Genomic DNA, 15,226 nt, shown 5'->3' on the forward strand with positions numbered 1-15,226 from the left:
TCAAAAATGTTTGCATTTGGTTGCTATTTTTATAGTAATTTAGTAGAAGAGAGTTTTGCATTTCTCCTCTTTATTATAGTGTTTAATAATCACTGAGATCTGTGGTGATGTACTGTTTCTAAATGTTGTACTTTTATTTAGAAGTTCCTGTGTTGGAGGTGCAACATTCCTTAGATGCTGACCATACATGTGTCTAGTTCTCACTGGTTACCTGACGTGTTGTAGAGGCTTTTTAAAGCATCAGACTGTAAGTTAGTTAGTATTCCCAAGTTGTTTTGTTCTATCGCGAGCGCCTAGTTCTCCAGTAAAGTAACAACAGCACGCTCTTCCAAATGACACATCGTAAACGGCATGAGTCCTGCCCCCTTGGCGCCACGCTGCTGCAGGAAGACATAATCAGCGCACTGTCTGTGAAGATGATTTCCCCCGATGATGACTGACAGGTGTCTGTGCAGGAACCAGCCAGGACATTTAGATATTAGAGTGATTATGTGAATTTTGATGGTGAAATAGAGAGAATGAGCCTCAGTGTGCCGTATCTCCCTCTGATGAGCTGCGGTTATGTTCCCGCCTGTCGAGGGATTGGAGAAGGAGTGAGAGATGCAAAGGGAATGTTTTAGGATGCACATACTACCGCTGACTCATCCAGGCGCTCTGTGGATTCCATTTCGACCCTGAAAATGTCTCTATAAATGTCCACGCTGTGTGTCCCTGGCACTGAGTGATGTGACTCATTCTGTACCCGGTTCATGAAAGCCTTCAGATGTGTTGCAGTATTTAGAGGATTAAGGCTGCAATCTTGTTTATTTAAGAACATCGATGTGCACACTTTTTTGAGTCGAATATCATCGGCTGTGTTTCACCACTCGTAAAACAGCAACAAAAATAGTTCTCCGAGATGTCAGTCACATTGGCAGCTATCCGAAGGAACGTTTAGCATCCACCAGACCTGTAAACTATCACATGTAGAAATATCATCATACTCATCTCCATCATCCTGTTCATCATCACACTTATCTTCATAATCCTCAAAATCTAATAAATAATGATGTTGTAGTTATGTTGAATAGTTTATAACCAGTTTTAATATTAAGGATGAAAGGAAATGACCTGAGCAGTGAACTAAAATGATGAAACAAAGTAAAACACTAGGAGGAGACTCAAAGGCAGACTGTTGTCAGACAGTGCAGAGCTAAATAATTACACAAATAAGTGTGTTGTAATCTATCCCGCACTAAGTCATTTGGATATATAATCCATCTAATCATTAACTAGGAAAAATAAAGACCAGGTGGCTCGATTACTTCACCAAACCCAGTATTTCACGATCTTTTCCACAAGCTAAACCTAACGGAGTCATGTTGTTGTCTAAAGTTAACCGAGTAGTTGTGTTGCCTAAACCAATCTGAATACTTTAGTTGCCTCAACCTAACCAAATAATTTTGTTGCCTAAACCTAACTGAGTTAGTCTCCTGTGAAGACAGAAGTTAATTTTGTATGCATGGAAAGAGTTGAAGTTGGAAGTTGGGAAACTTTTTCATAAGATATCATATAAAAACCGTTGAATGCGGATAGGTTTTTGAAGTACTTATAAATGAGAGTTGGCATGAAATAGTTTTAAATATTCATCAATGTGCCTTGGCTTATCATAGGTAGATTGACTAGGTGTGTAAAAAACAAAGTAATGCTTTTCTGGAAATGTCCCATTCGATCGGGACTGCAGCGTGATGGAACCACTCAAGTGCTCATCATTCTGAGAAATGTTGAAAATACATGGATACCGGTCGTAAGCCAAAGGACTCAGACCAGAGTGAGGAAGGCAGAGTGAACAGAGGGATGAGCCGCTGTGCAGCGATGGAGACCTCTCGGCGGGGTTAACCGCAAGGTAATTGAAAACTGGTCCGTACATGTGACCGCTGTTTACTCGGTTCACTGCCCACTTATCTGCAGGTTTAGCTGATATTACTGAAGAAAGGCTGACTGGGCTCTTTGTACACCTTAACACCTTTAGAGGTTGTGCTGGGGCGCACACGTCTGTCTGTTTGCCAGCAGACTGCACACGCTCCCAGTGCTTAGAACACAGCTGTGATGCTAGACTTAGCGCCATTAGCATGCCAGTAAACACTGAGGCTTCAGAGCGAGCGCAGTTCTAGTGCAGCGAGAGGCCGAATCAGAGCGGGCCCGATTTGGTGCCCTGGGAGATATTTTAGCTTTTGTCGTTTACAATGCAGTAAAGTCCTCCACCTGTCATTGTGTTCAAACATTCATACAGAAAATCACACTTAAATTAAAAACTCTATTTCACAAAATGGTTATTCCCCAAACAACTAAATAGTCTTTCCATCTTCTCAGTATGAATTGGAGGTAGGAGTGACTTACGTTGCCCGAGCTATTAGAGTGATCCATAGGAGAACCCAGAAATATGGTCATATTTATTGGATGGATAGCGCTCCAAGCATTAACCTATGCCACCTCTGCCTCGGACATGCTCTGGGTGTACCGGTACAGTAAGTCCATGGTTGAATAGTGGAAGATTCCATGAATGACTGCAGCTTGTGCTTTTTTTGCGAGGCAGCAATGATTTACCAACTGAAGTGTCTCCAAACTGACGGGACAATACGGCTGTACTAGTCTCTCTAGGCCAATATCTCCATAACTATGCCCTGTAATGGACTCATTTGTGTGATACCATCATAAACGGTGCAGCATGTTGGACTGTTACTGTTCCCAGGGACCCTACATCAGTCTGACAAGTGGCAACACAGTTTTCACTCCACTCTTCATCCAGTGTCACCATCACTTACGGAGACACCATGCAGCCACCTGCAGGTGCTACATCTAATTGACAGACTCAAAAACACTGGATCCTACGTTTCCCATGATGCAACTTAACAGCAGTCTTTGTCAAAGTCTCTCTGGTTTTCAAGCTGAAAACCAGCTGATGAGGGATGACATCTAACACACTGCAGGGGTACGAGAAGCATCAAAAGCTTGCAAATAATGATATCCTCGACACTGCTTGAATAATACAAAAAGAATATACATTTTCAAAGTTTTATCCTTTTTATTCACAAAAGTTTGTTTAACATTTTACTGAATACCGGTCACAAGCAGGCAGTGAAATGCATCCTCTGGACCACGGGTCACTAATAAGCGGTCCGCTTCCGAACCCAGATGCTACTGTATCTGGACCCAGACTTCAAACTGCTTGATAAATCTGAATTATTCAATTGTGATGGAGCACTTCCATTTTAACCTACACAGCTTTTCTCGCCTTTACGGCAATCGCTCAGCGGTCAAAGCAAAACACCGACCAATTACACACGTTGGAAATAACAACACGTGATGCGACTCGGCCAATCAAATGCAAGTATTCTGACACGGATTAGCCTTGACTCGACTGAGGTAAATGCACATGAGAGAACCAACAGAGGGAGAGAACGGGAGTCAGAGCAGTTCTTTCACATGGCGTTCTCCAACAAGAGAAACGTGGAGAACAGAGCCTTCAACCAAGGATGGACAAACCGATATATGTTCAGTCTTCCCAAAGGCAGTTCATAACCAGTGTGTCTCATATTCAGAGACTGTGTCAATTATTAAAAGTGACAATGTGATGCACCACTACAAGACAAAGCATAGCTCTTTTGAGCAAACGCACCCACTCACATCCGACATTAAGGCACAGAAAAATAAACCTTAGAGCCCAATATGATCAGAATCCTGACACACTCATTTAATAACCAATGATGATGTAAACCGAGAGGAGAAAAGAGTTGAAACAAGAGGTTGTAAATGTAGTAAACTAGAATAAACTCTTATGTACACCGATGTCTCTTACAAGAAGATGAGAAAAATATAATGTCTTTTTTATTGACATCTTTTCACAGCAACTGAATTCAAAGCTGCAGGTCAAAGATAATTAATTTATAGTATATTTTAAGATGCACAGAAATTAAAAACCTTTGTTACGGAATTTATTTTATATATTTTTACTTGAAATGAAAGATAATTTAAGTATTATTAGATTATGTATTATTTATAACGTATCCAATTAAAGAACTCTGCTCTAGACATCAACAACAGCTTATGTAATCTAAATGATTTAGTTTTTCTGTGTTTTTATAAAAAATTTAAAAAAAACTTTTGTATGAATATGTGAATTGTTGATGTTGGGAAGAGTAGTGCTGCATGTGTGAAAGTAATGATTAAAAAACAGAAGTAAAAGATGAATGATGAACTGGTAATAATAATCATCTGAGATGAGATGAAGCTTCAGAAGCAGTGTGTAGAAAACAAGCCGTCGTCACAGCAAAAAGTAATATGACTGCGCCGTTTGAGATCCAGATCAGAAACTACATGTTCTGGAGAAAATGTTTCGGGTGCTGAGAGCAGAAAGTCATTGCTTACAAAGTGTAAACAGCAGCTGAAGGAGGACGAGCTGTGGGAAGAGGAGAATGAGTTGCACGGTGAGGGAGGAGTGACAGAAGGCAAAATGGAGGGAGAGGAGAAAGAGAAAGAAAGAAAGGAAGACGGGGAACAGGAAGACAGAGAGAAGGATGAAAACGATGAAAAAAAGTAGATGGAAAGAAAGAAAGAGGGGTACTACGCTCTTTCTTTCTTTCCATCTTCTATTATATTTTTTCTATTGACCAAAAAAGATAATTGTATTACTTAGGCCTTAATGCAATAAGTATATATTCATATTTAATTATTTATTTTTTTAAATATCTGGCCACCATAGTTTTTATCAAACATTACTAACGGGCCGATATAGTACGTCTATTTTTAAAGGTGGATCAATTTACATCCGATGCTCTGATGTCTGATTCATAACCGTTGTGTATGCGCGCCGCTTTCGCTAAAGTGGTGATCAAAGAAATAAAAACAAAAACTTAGCAGGGAATGTGTGCACCTGTACAGAAACTGTGACCGATGCGTTTGCACACTATGCAGATAGTTAGGTGGTGAATTGTAGCCACGTTGTTCTGTGATGCTTCTCTCACATTTCATTTCAATCACAAAAGTAATATCAAACGTCGTAAACATTCAAACCACAAGTGTTATTGGTGCTTGTGCTTGTATTCAGCCATAACTATACCATTAGCACGTTTTCCATTAGTCCGCTTAGTATTTCCGCAAGTGCGCTCGGTGTTTCATCAGGACTGTGACGGCTGATCGATATGATAATTACCGGATGAAATGATCATCAGTATACTCTCAGGGTGAATGGGGCTGTCTGTCAGCCGCACAGCTCTCTGGAGACACCGCGGTGTACTAGCTCTCATCTCCACCACCTGCACAGAAGGACTGCGTGGAAATACAACAATTACTCCTCTCCACATCCCCATTAATGGTCCGAAACACAACGCGAGCCAAGTTCCCCATCACACGCAACTTAAATAAATCTATAAATTGTGTCATATACCTATCAAAACTTCCATTATTACATGATGTTTCATGGTGGTGGATTCCACTGATTGTCGTGATCATTTTTGGAGGCAATCAGTATGATTGCTCATAATGCGTGGTTCGCCATGGAGAACCTTTGATCAGCAGGCTCATTTATATGCATCAATATTCATGAGGCGCTTTGCATTCACCATTTATGGTTGAATGTGGGCGGGATGTGAGGCTGAGCGACTTGTGCACATTTCCAGGTGGACCGTGATTCATAACGGGAACGCCGCCAGCAGGTGTGTCAACACACAGTTTGAGGATTCTAAGTTTGTCTTTGTCACACCATCACTTTTAGTATGGATCCCACACACTGTCTCATCAATGAGACCCCCGGTGAGTATTTAGGGCTGTCAGAATATACTGGAGTCAGAATGAAATACAGTGTGTGTGTTTATAATGAAGGAACATGTCAGCTCGGGCTTCAGTGAGGCTCCCTGATGTGTTATGAAAAAAAAGAGACAGTCCGTCAGGCTTTGGGCCGCAGACTGTAGTTGTTGTGACAAGTTCACCTTTTTGGCCGTCGCCATTCATTTTTGCAAGCAGTGAACAGAAGTAGTGACACTACCGTTTCAAGGTTTGGGGTCACCCAGACACATTTTCAGTTCCTTTGTAAGTTGTCTCATGGAATATCCTTCATTTCTAAGAACAAGAACAACTGGTGAGTTTCACATGAACGTTCTGTTTTACTGGCCATTTTGAGAGTATAATAATAACCTACAAATGTGATGCTCCAGATACTCAACTAACTAACTAAATAAGGACATTTCTAAGTGACCCCAAACTTTTGAACAGTAGTGTATGTAGTGCGGAGGAGTGACGTAGAGTCGTGAATCACCTGGCTCCGCCCTAAAACATATCCTTCTAAATGAACTATGATTTACTAAATGAACATTGTGCTGTATTGAAGAAGACTTGAAACTAGAGATTGAGATCCTAAACTCATGTTTACAATGTTTACTGAGGGAATAAATCAAGAGAGAAGTAGAGTCATTTTCTCATAGACTTCCAGAGGAGTCGCCCCCTGATGGACATTAGAGAGAATGCAGGTTTCAAGACATGAAGCGTCGGCTTCCCTGTTTAGAATCGGAGGTTGCCTTCTGCGTTGGACACACTCGTATCCATGTTAATGCATTCATTGTTGGTGTGGTTGTGCACATAGCCCTGCTGGATGAGAGGATGAACATAGAATATCATTAGCTGTACATTCTGAGCACTACCAGCAATCTGAACGGGTTTGCTCAGACCGTAAAAGCAGATCTTGGGAGAAGTGAGCACTACATTTCCCCTTTAAGAATTACAAGCGCGTATAAGGAAGAGATTAGTAATACAGAATACAGTAATCTGAACCTAACATTTCTGTTGCAGAGGCTACAGAGGCTTATGTCACTCTACTTGAGTACAACATGCAGGATTATTGTTTCTGCCAGTAATTGTATCTAAATGTGACTGGCACAGAAAGCAGCGTGTTTCTGTTTGTCTTTGTGTGAGAATTTGTAAACAGCTCATAGTCCACCCTCCAACCCAAGATGTCGGGCGCCAGCAGCGCGCCCGGCCGCCCCTCCCTCACCCCCTTCATCTCTCCCCCGTCTCATTATTGCCACACCTGACAGACTGCTATAATTGATTGTGCTGAAGGAATTACTCCGACTGCCTCTGATGCACAAGGTGCTTGAGTTCACGTCTTCAGACACATTAATATGGAAATCCCTGTAAACTAAATGATATTTGTCCCCCTTTTTATGCAAATGTTTTAGAACCGAGCCAGTTATCGCTTTGATGTTTTACTTGGAAGAGCTTTGGTTTGAGCCACATTTTCTTGGCCGGATGTTCTGCTACCAATTATGCTCTGCATTCAAGATAAAGTCCCCCTAACCTTTATTACAAAGGCCTTTAATGTTGCTCTGTTGTGGGCTTCTTTTTAGTGGTTTGGTATTTAAGGAGCGTTTGTGCTCTACCTCTAAGCTTACATAAGGCATGCCTTTTATAGTAATATATTTTTAATGTGCACAAAATGACTATTATGCACTTTAATAGGGTTGTTAGTAACTGTTACTTAGCCAGATGCAGACATATCAGGGGGTGGAAACACATAATCTGTTGTGTTCTCCCCTCACTGGAGTTCAGAACTAATCATATGTGTATGTAATCAACGGATTAAACGTCTCAAAGTGAAAACCAACATCCTCTGCGGTTCCTCTTCCAGCTTATTGTTTCGGTTCTTGAAAACTCTGGTGTTGTCATCCTTGTTTGCAGCTTTTAATTTCCGGTTTTCAGTTTCAGCTCTGATGAAGCCTGGATGTGTCCGCAAGCCAATGGGCGCAGCCTTGTTTGCCTATGACTTTATTAAATTAAATATGTGTGGAAGTTCTGCTGCTGTTCATGCAGCTATAGGATACAGGATGTTATATTGTATATGTAACGCAGTTTTTTTATATTTTAGCTGGTTTATTTAATTTTTTTACAATGTCAGATTTTTCTTACTAATGTGATCTACTATACAACATCAGATTATATTATGGTATACTCATTACATATTTTAAATGTTTCATTCATAAATTATTAAGTCGCATGAAATGGAAAATATGGAAAGTACCTTTGACTTCTGCTTATGTACAGTGTTTCAAACAGCTTTTTTCCTGTAATGCATTTTTAGTCTCAGAGTATTCCTTTGGAACTGATGACATCATAAGGCTTTTTCTCTCAGCTCCTCCAGAGCCACAGCAGACATTATACTGCTGTTTTTACTGTCTGAATAGTACTCCTCGTAACTAGGAAACAACTCTGTCCTTTGAGTGTAAAATTGTGGGAGAACCCCTTCAAAATGAGCGTAAACAGTGTGTGGCCACCCGTGATGAGGTTTCTCTGAAATAATAAATGGTAAGAGATACAGTTCTTTATCAATGCCAACAGGAAATGTTATTTTAGCAGCCAAGCACAGCCACAGAGGACTTCACAGGTCACCAAAGTGTCTCATTTTAATATTGTGATCTATTAATTAAGTTACATTCAGCTCATTAACCATTCTCCTTGGGGTAATTGGAAATTCAGCTGTTAATCTGAATGACCATATGTATTTATAAAATGTTATAATTATCACAGACTTAGTTTAAACATGGATTCTTCATCTCTTTTACAAAGAGGCAGTTCATCTCCTAGTTGCATAAAAGGCAGGGTAGAAGAAACTGCTCTGCAGATGGTTTGACTCCCTGTAGGTGAACATGGGGGACATCTGCAGTACGGAGGTTCTGCCATGCTGGTGTGGATGTGCAGTGCAGGCTGGCAGGGGTTGGTTAGGTCTTATCTTGATGGGGTGGTTTGACAGGTACTGCATCACATTAAAGGCCTTACCAATCTTCCCTGTCACATCCAGCAGGAGGCTCAGATAGGCCCCCCTCCCCCTAGGTTTCCCTCCTCTCACCCACATTGATACACAGCATATTGAATTTTCTTCAGGTCTCAAAGACAAAGTAAAGGCATGTAGTATATGAGTAAGACCATTTACTTTGTCTTGTAAGTCAAAGATATGGACCACAAAGCCGACCACTTTCTACAATGTGCTTTTGTTTTCTAAATTGCTCTGACAGTTTCACTCCTAGAAAGATGTAGCACTGCAGCCTCACACACATACTGTGAAGTCTTAAATATTGACCAGGACCTACATCCAAATATGTATGGCCAATAATATTCCTCCCCTTTCCTGGAATGGAAGGTTTTTAATTTAAAACGTTAGGACCTCAACAGCAAAACAGAAAAAACAGCAAGGTGTTTGGAACTAATCAGTGAATACAGTTCCAGCAGAACCAGTATATATGTGTGTGTATATATATATATATATATATATATATATATATATATATATATATATATATATATATATATATATATATATATATATATACACACACACACACCCACACACACTAATGCTAAGGGAGCATAAGATATATACAGCAGTTGCCATACCATAATGTGATGCAGTTTAACCTGAAGCTAAGGATATAGACGGACCTTCCTCAGTGTCCTCTTTAAGAGATGCTGGTTAGCCATCTTGCTCAGGGTCATGCTTTGATGGTCCAAGAGAGATCTTTGGGAAATATGGACTCCCCAAAACACTCAACCTCAATAAAGTCTTACGATTGGTAGGGCCATCAGCAGTTGGTGACTGTCTCTTCACTTATGGACAGTCAATTTGATCATCAATTGCTGTATCCCTCGTACACATATGCTAATTGGGATAATAATTCCCATGATTTTGTGTCTTAATGGTGCTCGAAAAAGATCAATGTCAGTGTAAGTATTTCACCAAGTGTCACTGAAATCTCAGCTTAATACCTCTTTTCCTTTATTGACCGGCACATCAATTCAACAAGGTTTAGTGTGACTGAGACCCTGTCTTGTTGTCTGATGGCTAGGTGGAATCCACCCAGAGTATGATCAGGATCCTGGGACTATCAGCCACCCTTCCCAACTATCTGGATGTGGCCACCTTCCTGCACGTCAACCCCTACATCGGCCTCTTTTTCTTTGACAGTCGCTTCAGACCAGTGCCCCTTGGACAAACCTTTGTCGGCGTCAAATCCACTAACAAGGTAAACGGATAAGGACAGTGTGAATGTATTTACAAACCTATTGTCTCAGAAAAACACTCTTCCTAAAGGACTGGGGTTCTACCGAGAATCTGTCACTTCTGAAGAACCTATTTTCTTTCCATGACGAACCCTTTTCTTCCAAAGAACCGTTTTACGAAAGAAGAGTTCTTTAAAGAATGGGTCTTCTCAGCCACACACCAGAAACATGTGTGAACCATTATTGTTGTAGGTTGCGACAACAATGGTCCCATTCTAAAACCGAGAACAATGGGTTCCTCTTAGCATTCTTAGCAGGGCTGTGGGAGGAACCTTCCACAGATGGTTTGAAGTAGACAACTCCGAAAGGATTATAGGTAAAATGTTAATAAAGGTTCTATTGAGAACCAAAACAGGCTCTCCTATGAGGTTGAGGCATTTCAGCATCTTTGTTTCCAAGCTTGTATTAGACCATGCACATTTTCATGCATATGGTTTAGTAATTCAAGGTTATGTGTGCCTACAATATAGCTGCAATGGCCAAAGAGCTAAATCTTATTTGACTTTGGCTTTCATTATCAATAGAAGAGCTGCTTCAGCACGACTATGACTGCTACTAAACAATAGAATGGCAGCGTGACGAAATGGACACTTTATAGACCACTTTTGAACGTTTCCTTAACTGATACCCGGACATTGGTGATTCAGCCACCCTGCCACCTACCTGGATGTGGCTTGTCTGCTTATCACTATTACTGTTGGCATCATTATTTGTACTCCCCAATGTTAAGACAAAAGCACCATTGCTCCATCAAAAAGAAGTGTCTGTGTTATTGCCGATAGTGACTGAGTATTAAAAGTAGGACCGGTACATGCACTTTGTAGGTTACAACTGCGTGTGCCTGCATTTCATTAGTTACTTTTAAGTTAAAACGTTGCCTGTAATCAGTTAAGATGAATTGCGTACTGTGACTTTGTGTCCTGTTCAGATCCAGCAGCTTCATGACATGGAGGAGGTGTGTTACAACAAAGTTCTGGAGCAGGTCAAAGCCGGTCATCAGGTAAGACATCTTCTGCATGTTGGATCCTCACTAAAGGAATGCAATGCAAAAAGGAGTAAATACAGATTAATATTCACCAGAGAGGTTTATATTTATAGCAAAGCTACTGATTTCTAGATGACAACCGGTAACTGACTCAATATATTGGCCCAATAAATGAGAGATTATGTCGACTACAATCATATCCACTGAACAGTTCCCTTTTCCTTCAAAAAGAGTTTATCTTCCTGATTCAGTCTTATCATTGGAATCTATTTTCCGAGGCAATCTAGGTTCTGCAAATTGTCTTAATAAAGAGACAAGGTTGAATTCTCTTCATACCTCGTTATGATTATCCTGAGACTGTCACTGTGGAATGTCTGGACTCGAACAGCTTATAGAGGCACACAGCAGTACTGGTGTAGCTCCAGAATGCAGCACCTCTTTTATCCAACTGGTTCCCTTCAAATTATTTCTTTGAACTTTTTCATGAATAGGACCTCCTGCAGTAAATATTTCTTTGTAAACCGATTGGAATGAACACCTGCTATCTAAAGTGTCTGCAGTCCTTATCGCTCCCAGTGTTACACTCCCCCTCCTTCCCCCACATCCCAACCACCGCCCTCCACTCATTCTGCTTCCACTCCACAGCCCCCGTAGGCCTATTGGGAGGATGAGAGTTGTGAATTCAGACTTTAGCGTTTAGCTCCCATCTGCTGCAGGAGTTGAACTCCCTATTGAGCACGGGTGTTATCCTGTCTGCATCATTTTATTGCAAGTGTTCTCACACACGCACACACACACACTCTTTTTCTTACTTTTTCGCTTCTCTCTGGCCCATTTTCTCCCTCAGAGACACAGTCTTGCTAAAGCCCCTTGAGAACTTGTAAACCAACTTCATTCTACTGCACCACTGACAACTTTTCCTCCCCCTGGTTGAAACTAAACAATGGTCCAGTCCAGCTTGTAGGTTGAGGCCACTGAGGCCACAGCTCAGCTGGGGAGTCTGCGTCTTTTCTGATTATTAAATTGTCAAGAAGTGGCTGTGACATATATTAATTTCATCTGGGAGGATCTGATGGATGAAATTTCCTCTATGATTTTCCTAGCACCCTCCTGGTGGGAAGCCTGCTGCCAGAGAGAGGTTTAATAAGCCGAGAAGCTGGCGGTTACTGCCGACAATGCTTCCACACAGCTCACTGGTGCTGATAAAACAACTTCAATAAATAACATTTGCTGCAGTGGTCTCTCTGGACCTGCTGTGTTTGGAACACACACACACACACACGGACGCACGCGCGCGCACACACACACACACACACACACACACACACACACACACACACACACACACACACACACACACACACACAGCTGGTTGCTGCATGTAGTCATGGATTATTGTTTGGTCTAATAATAGATTTCCAGAATGAAAGTTTCAAAAAATACATAATAGCAATATCCACAGGGTCTTTCATGGCTACTTACAGGTAATGGTTGTAACCAAATTAAGTGTATTTTTCATAATTTCACTTAATAGCATACACAGTGTGTTCTTATGTTTTAGACCCGTTTTGCGTTCACAATATTACGACAGTACATATTAATATTATGACAGTACATGGCTGGATGGTATATTTAAGGTCAATATTAGGGCTGGGCAAATTAACGCGTTAACGCAGCGTTAACTTCTCAATCCTTTAACGGTGTTAATTATTTGGTCATGTGTTAAATGCATTTTTATTTTGTTCGCATTGGGAGGGGCTTATCACAGCCGCACACAGCTGCTTCCGCAGTCTCACCGACAGGCTGCGTTGACGACTTTGTTATGGAGTTTCAGTTTTCAGCGAGCAGCAAGTGCTGCCACAAGCTGCTCCGCCTCACAAAGCGCTCACAGGCGGTCGGTCTACCGGCAGGCTTCGCGTCCAGATTGAAAATCAATCGTGCATGCGCAAAGCTCCTGACCCCGCGGTCTGATCCACCATGCAGAGCACTTTAAGTCAGGATCACTTCTGGATCTTTACTCTTCTCTCAAAGAGGAGAACTCTCCTCACATCACTAGATGTTCAGTGCACTTGTTCAAGACAACACAGACTAGACTTTTCTCACTGAGGAAGAAAAACTGAACTGAAAAAAATGAAAAGCACTTGTTGCTTTTGTATAAAGTAAATCAATTGCTGGTCTTTAACATCTTTAAGGTAAGCAACAGACTGAACATGGACAAAAGAAGGAGTGGCTTGTCCCTCACAGAGACCCTTACGACTGAAAATACTGTTTATGTTGTTTCCTAATAAAATACTACTGTTTCTTCTGGTACCTGTTCAGGAAAAAAAAGAAAACAGATTTATAAACTATATCTGTATGTATGTTAACTTGCTGTTACTCCAGAGTTCTGTTATATTGTTCTAATAACATTACTTTAAAATAAAAACGTGCAATACACTAGTTTTTACTTCATTATTGAATTTGGTGCATAATGTGATTAATCGCAGAAAAATCATGTAATTATTCAGTTACATTTTTTCAACTTTGCCCAGCTCTAGTCAGTATGCTAACTCGTGGTCAAATAATTCAATATATATTCGGTGGTGGAGTGGGTCGTCCTCTATTTGGAAGATCCCCTAACCCATAATCAATACACAGTAATTATTTCTGAGAGCATTATAAGAAGGCTGACATCCTCCTGAATATATCCACACCTGAATGCATTAACCCGACCAACCGTCCGTCCTTTGGTTCATCTGAAATACACTGAAAAAATTCTGTGAAGAAGACAATGAGGAAGGAAATAATCAACCAAAATACCGCAATAACTAATAGTAATTTGGAAGAGAGGGCACTTCAACATTTCTAAAGTCTCTCTTGCACACTCTGTGCTAGTGGGCCATTGGTAAAGCACCCACCCCACGGTCTACAATGGGAATTCCTCGATATTAAATATTAATCTGCAATTTCCTTTAGTGCTCCCAGTAGTAGTTAAGTCAATGATTAAGTACTGTGCTAACCTAGATGCAAACGCCTCCTCAGGATGCAACAGGAGGCTGTTGGGGCCTCGTCCTTCTGTCAGAGTATTAGACATTTGGGAACCTCAAACACTTGAACACAAACTTCCTGTTTCAGTAAGTCTCGCTCTGCTGTGGTCTAGCTAAAGCCCTCACAGTGTGTAGAGTAAACTAAATAATAGATTATTTATACCTCGGACTGCTTCGGCTTCATATCGGCTTCAGTTGAAATTCAATATATTTTTGCAAGTCTGCAGATTTTTCCTTATCACTGTCATGGAGCGTGTTAGGAAGAGGTCTGTCAATGGCCATTAAGGATGCAAAGCCTGTATCTATGTTCTTATAGGCACCCGACTATTGTTTTTTTAAAACGCCTTAATAATAAATATTCATCTGGGAAATGTATTGATATTATCTAATATTGTAATAAAACAAGTAGATATTGTCTTTTGAATATGGGTGTACTGTAATATGGCTTCAGTATTGTCTCTCCCTGGTATTGAAAACTGCATTACAGTCAAGGGATTTAATTTTCTGAACACAACAGACTGATCAAGCTCTTCTATTGCAACTTAGTTATTGTATCCAATTGATTATTTATCAAACATCTTATTGTGTAAATATTTAGTGAAAGAGCGCAGTCAACCCTACAATATTGTCCCAAATTCAATATGGAAGTATGTGGTCAAACATTTTGTGATGTATGACATCGTCCCGCCTTTAGTAAAGTAAATCAGTGAAGAACTATAACCAATCCCGATGTTCCCAGAGAACACTGATGAAATTCCATAGTCAAAATGAGGAAATATCTTTTGGAACAATGCTGTTCTTCCTCCAGTCGAGTTTCACACACAGAGAAAGACCAGTTAAGCTGCCCAAGGCTTGTAGTGGAACAACATTCATCTCAATACGACACTCCATGTTGGGTTTTACTGAATGACTGAAACAAGGTGTCCAGACTTCGCAGACTTGGGGTGTGGCCTAAACAAAGGGAGGAGCTCGACCATCTGCATGGTTACAATTGGAGAGAGTTTGGGGAGTCGTACATTTGACTTGACACTAGAGCTCTACAGATTGAACAACTGCAGTGCCAGCTGAACGTCTCCGTGAAGTTGTGTTGCGTTGTCAACAAAATCATTTGTTGACGTTGCTTTTAGCCATC

At 40.8% G+C, this 15,226-nt stretch overlaps 1 protein-coding gene across 2 annotated transcripts in view; it reads left to right on the forward strand.

Annotated features, from left to right (window-relative positions):
• Positions 1-15,226, forward strand: part of ascc3 (activating signal cointegrator 1 complex subunit 3) — a 140,706-nt gene that overhangs the window by 70,190 nt on the left and 55,290 nt on the right. For both annotated transcript variants that reach the window (XM_068569664.1, XM_068569663.1), the window contains exons 12-13: positions 9,870-10,046; positions 11,012-11,083. In XM_068569664.1, coding sequence (XP_068425765.1) covers positions 9,870-10,046; positions 11,012-11,083 — 249 coding nt within the window. The remainder of the gene's footprint in view (positions 1-9,869; positions 10,047-11,011; positions 11,084-15,226) is intronic.

The sequence above is a fragment of the Clinocottus analis genome, unplaced genomic scaffold, assembly GCF_023055335.1.
Source record: "Clinocottus analis isolate CAN_PGR_092001 unplaced genomic scaffold, fCliAna1.0.p SCAF_9, whole genome shotgun sequence".
In the NCBI taxonomy this organism is placed as follows: Eukaryota; Metazoa; Chordata; class Actinopteri; order Perciformes; family Cottidae; genus Clinocottus; species Clinocottus analis.